The sequence below is a fragment of the Nansenia antarctica genome (assembly GCF_963989245.1).
Source record: "Nansenia antarctica genome assembly, chromosome: 3".
NCBI lineage: Eukaryota > Metazoa > Chordata > Actinopteri > Argentiniformes > Microstomatidae > Nansenia > Nansenia antarctica.
In genome coordinates, this window is record NC_137688.1 from 11,054,498 (window position 1) to 11,059,497 (window position 5,000).

Consider the following 5,000-nt stretch of genomic DNA (forward strand, 5'->3'; position numbering starts at 1 on the left):
ACACACACACAATATTTCAGATGTATCCATTGGTTGTTGAGTCTTGTAGGAGAGAGAGAGAGAGAGAGAGAGAGAGAGAGAGAGAGAGAGAGCGAGAGAGCGAGAGAGAGAGAGAGAGAGAGAGAGAGAGAGAGAGAGAGAATGAGAGAGAGAGAGGAGCCTCATGACAGCAACAGTCTGTGGTCATGTCTCTGATTTACACTTCTACTGACAGATGGAAACATCCTCACAGGCACTGTTACTGTACAGAGACTATGGTCTCATTAAAAAAATACCCATCCCACAGAGCTGGAGAGGAATGTGAGCCACAACAACAACAACATACATATCAACAACATCTCCATCTCAGGACACCCAGAGTAGAGGGCAGCGGACCCAGGCCCAGGCCCAGGACCAGACAAACCTACAACTAGACCTGTTGTTTCCTCCCCTCATCCTTCTGGCTGAACTATCCTCACCCATGTCCTTCTTCATCCCTCTCATCCCTCGCTCAAACCTCCTCCTGCAACCCACTACAGCTCTCGTCCCTCCTGCGTTTAGGATTTGTTTTTGTGAGACCTTCGGCTAATCATGCTAATGAAAGATACAGGCAAGAAGAGGCAGGGCGAGGATATGGTACCAGGGTTGTCGATGATTAAAAATGTGTTCCCCGCACCGTAGCCGATAGTCCTCTGGGGTTGGGCTGGTTTCGGTGGCGTTGATATGAAACCGAGCCTGCGGTGGTGGTTGTGAGCGGCCATGCTGTGTCCTAGACACCTGCCTGCCTGCCTGTGGCCACAGTCCCCTGCCCTCCCCTGAGCCTGAGCTAGCTACTCCGACTCACCCACTGAACACAGGGAGCCAGCGTTGCCAGGGCTACCATTTATTAATATCGGTCTATAACTTTGAGCCTCATTTGAGCCGATCAAACAGACAGCCACTGAAATCCTCAGGCTGAGACCATTACCACAGCGCTATACGTACTGAGTTAGTACAATTGATGTGGACTGTGGATGAATGCACCCATCAGACCAGGGTTTTTTATATAATTCTAATGAGGGGTTGGGTGCTTTTGCCTTGCTGTGGATGATGGGAGTGTTGTCTCTTGTTTACATTGGTCACTAGCGCCCCCTATTGTTTTGAAAGGTAAAAGCAGATAATTTTCCCAGTTTCCCAGTTTATGTAAGTACTGCAATTGAGGCACCGCTGACCTTTTTTTGAGAATATGTCTTGAAATAGCCCTCACATATTTGTTTTGGAAATATTCATGTGAAAACATGGTAATGGTGATAACTTGCTGCAACACCTTTCCACACAGCTTGTTATTGTTGTAATTGTTTCACTACGTATTTTCTGAAAATCGCTGAAACTCTTAAACAACTTATCCAATACGTCAGTAGTACACATCCTTCTTAAGGATCATGTTTATCAAGAAACATGTTTAATGTCTGATTAGAAATGTTGAATACGGTTGACGGTGTTCACTTATCGAACCTCCATGGTTCACAGGCTCTCTTACGATGCAATTATAAAGCACTTGTGCCCCCTACTGGTCACTTAATGTCACTGAAGATGATTATGTGGCTGCGTTAACATTCTGTGTGTCAAAGATCTCTTCTCTAGAACAGGGGAGGCTGGTGGAGGTAGACATCGCAGGACGAGCTCATTGTAACACATGGTATTGAACTACCAGCATCCCCAGGCTGCTCTAATGATGTTATCAGGTGATGACCTCACACACTACATGTAACTAACTAACTTAAACTAAACAAATTGTGTAATGCTCCTGCAAACAGGTCATTTGGACACTCAGTTTAACCATTTAATTCATAACAATATAATATATATAATAATAATAATGGCTTAATTGTATGGCTCTGCTCTGTATAGCTTCCTGCTTCCTGAGTTAAACTACCACAACATACAAGTAGGCCTATACAATATGGCAGGCAGCCCATGGCTTATCAAAGCCCCTGAAGTCTCCAGGCAGAACAACACAGGTGGAGGCTGGGGGTGGTGGGTGGAATGGCCCCATAAATCTTACTCACATAGCTAGTGCAATATTCACACTGTTGAATGCTATGGAGGAGTGTTCACTTTTCGTCTTTTAAGCCTTTGTCCCTGTGAACATGTCCCCATGTGATGGATGTTTTTGCGTACGTACGAACCAGCTGTCCACCTGTCCCTCTGATGGACAGCTGCAACATTAACTCAGAGTGGCCCACCTGAACCGACGCCACGCTCTAATTCTTCATGTCCGCTGGGTTTTCTGTGTCTTAACTATTTAGAAACATCCCTCTGAAGTGCAGTGTGATTTTTATTGACCCCGTGTCTCTACACAACAGATGGTGGCCAAACATTAACAGCTGCCTAACATTAATTAACTAATTACATGACTTCCTCTCTCCCCGCTCACTGTATCGATAGAGGCTATTCAGATTAAAGGCTAAAGTACACCTACAGCCAAGCTTCATACGGGTTCATCTTTAACACACCACCACACCGTTCCATTCACAACCACACCCCAGAAGTGTTTGTCAGTCCAAAAAGTAGACCACGAATATCTGGTTCACCTGATTTCCATAAACCAACAACAGTAGATCCTCCGGGCTTTCTATGGCGGTGTCACTGTTGCTATGCAGTAATTGATCAGGGAGCGGTGGGATCTCCAGACCTAGTCTAGAACACGGAAGCGTAGCGTCTCTGTGCTCTGCTAAGCCTTCTGTTCCCACCCTTCTGCACTGTGACACACATGTTAGCTGCCCCGGTGGATGCATGAAGGTTATAAGGATGAAGCAAACACGTCTCTGTGTGTGTTTACTGTGGAGAGCTCTGAGGGTCAGGGATTACAAGGAATGATCTAGAATATGTGAATGTGCACACGCACACACACACACACACACGTACACACACACACACACGCACACACACACACACACACACACACACGTACACACACACACACGTACACACACGTACACACGCACACACACACACACATACATACACACAAACGTACACACACACACTCACACGTTATGTATGCAGCCCAGCCCATTCTTTTTAACGCATTGGCCGCGTGCCTGGAGCCTCCAGTAGTTGCTTCTCATCTTATTGGCAGGAGTGAAAAACGCCAACATAAAGCTTGTATGAGAGCTGGAGGCAGGATGCAGGATAAACGATGCTGGAGCCCTATGCAGGATGACCATTGGACTGCACTGTACAACAAGGGACCCCTGCATGGATCCTGTCTCTGCCTCACTGATGTTTTTTGGGACTACAGAGAGGGGCAACATGCAGAGTAGCAGAGCTGGACAGCCACAGCCACAACCTTAGCCACAACCACAGCATGAGATGACTGCGTTTTATTGCTGGGAGCAAAGAGATCACGCACAGACAAAGTTCCACCCCTAAAGCTATTGCACATGATTCCTATGACAGAGCACTTCTTGAGTGTGTGGTGTCGTCTCCAATAGAGAGAGGAGAGAGAGGGAGGCAGTGGACTCACACACGCACTCGCACACACACACACACACACACACTCACACACCGACATACACCCTCACATAGACATAGGAGCACCTGCAGCTTTGCTGTCACTCTGTGTGTGGACTCGTGGTGGCAGACAGACAGACAGAGAGACAGACAGACAGACAGACAGATAGAGCCATGATGCCCAGCTCTAGTTGGCTCCTGGTTGTGTCTTTGGTGGCTTTCGGAGGTAAAAAAAAAAGTGAATTTCTTTTCTAACTTCATGTGATGATTAATTAAATCCATGTTAGCAAGTGCACCGGTGAATGCTTTCTATGTTAGGACTCATTGGTTGTAAAAGGGGGGTGTAAGAATTTGCCATCTGCTGCTTGTGCCAAACCTGTTGGTTTATTCATCGGAATATCTTTGCATGTAAATTGCTTGTAGTGGAATCTTATGGAAATGACACTTTGAATTCAATTGCAATGTCTGTATATGTGTGGATCAACCTTTTGCCTTAATTTGGAGTAAGGCAGTATTGCGTTGCTGTTTTGTCATTGTTTGAGAGATATTGGTCATACTGTAGCTATCAATATTTGTCATGATTGTGTCTCTACTGGCAGAGCTTGCAAATAAATATCCATTGACATTTAACCCTGGCTAGAGTTACATTGATTTTCAAGGGGGAAAAAGACAGAGCTAGTAAAGTCAGATAGGTGACCAATCAATCAACAACCGTGTTCAACTTTGATACAGGACTGTGCTTACACTGCTCAGTACAGCAACACTGAGTCACTTTCCAAGATCTCTTCCTCATGCGTTTCCCTTTTCAGGAAGCAGGAATGCCGTTGATGCAGATGGTGGATCTGAGAGGAACTGCTCTAAGGTCCCACCGGTGAGGAAACCTGATGTCACACTGTGTGTCCTTGTTATCCTGTTTTGGGGACGTGGAGTGGAACCGTGTCTCTATCTATGTTTATGGAACTGACGATTCTCCCAAATGTGTCCCTTCTTTTCACAACGCCCTCACACTCACTCATTAGGATTAGATTAGATTAGATTCAACTTTATTGTCATTGTAGAGCAGGGTCGGAGTGGGACTCATTTTCAGCTCTGGAGTTTCATGCCTCAGAACCGGCCCACTTTAGTTCACAACCGATTACAGTATATTAAAATCATGTAATTACAACCTTGGTATTTGAGTCTGTAATAGCGGACTCACTGTTCTCTACAGTCTTCTCTACATTTACAGGATGCTATGTCATGGGTTTGCTTCATTGTTCCCACACTGGTACAACAGCTCACCTGTGCCTTCTATTGTGATAGCAGCAATCCCTTGCTGGACACCACTAGGGTGACCAGGTCCCAACAAACAAAATGTCACTGGAACTCTCTGACTTTCATGTGAAGTGAATCATGCCATGATAGCGGGAGGCTAGTGGAGGTAGAAATCGGAGAATGGACTCATTGTGACGCACGGAATGGAGGCCGTCCTCTGATTTCTACTTCTACCAGCTTCCACTGGTATGTTACGGTAATGGGAGGTTTTC

The 5,000-nt window shown here is 45.8% G+C and overlaps 1 protein-coding gene across 1 annotated transcript in view; it reads left to right on the forward strand.

Moving 5' to 3' along the window:
• Positions 1 to 5,000, forward strand: part of xpnpep2 (X-prolyl aminopeptidase (aminopeptidase P) 2, membrane-bound) — a gene marked incomplete at both ends in the record, with an annotated part of 23,324 nt that overhangs the window by 8,884 nt on the left and 9,440 nt on the right. The window contains one exon of the mRNA XM_080526903.1: positions 4,284 to 4,345. Coding sequence (XP_080383029.1) covers positions 4,284 to 4,345 — 62 coding nt within the window. The remainder of the gene's footprint in view (positions 1 to 4,283; positions 4,346 to 5,000) is intronic.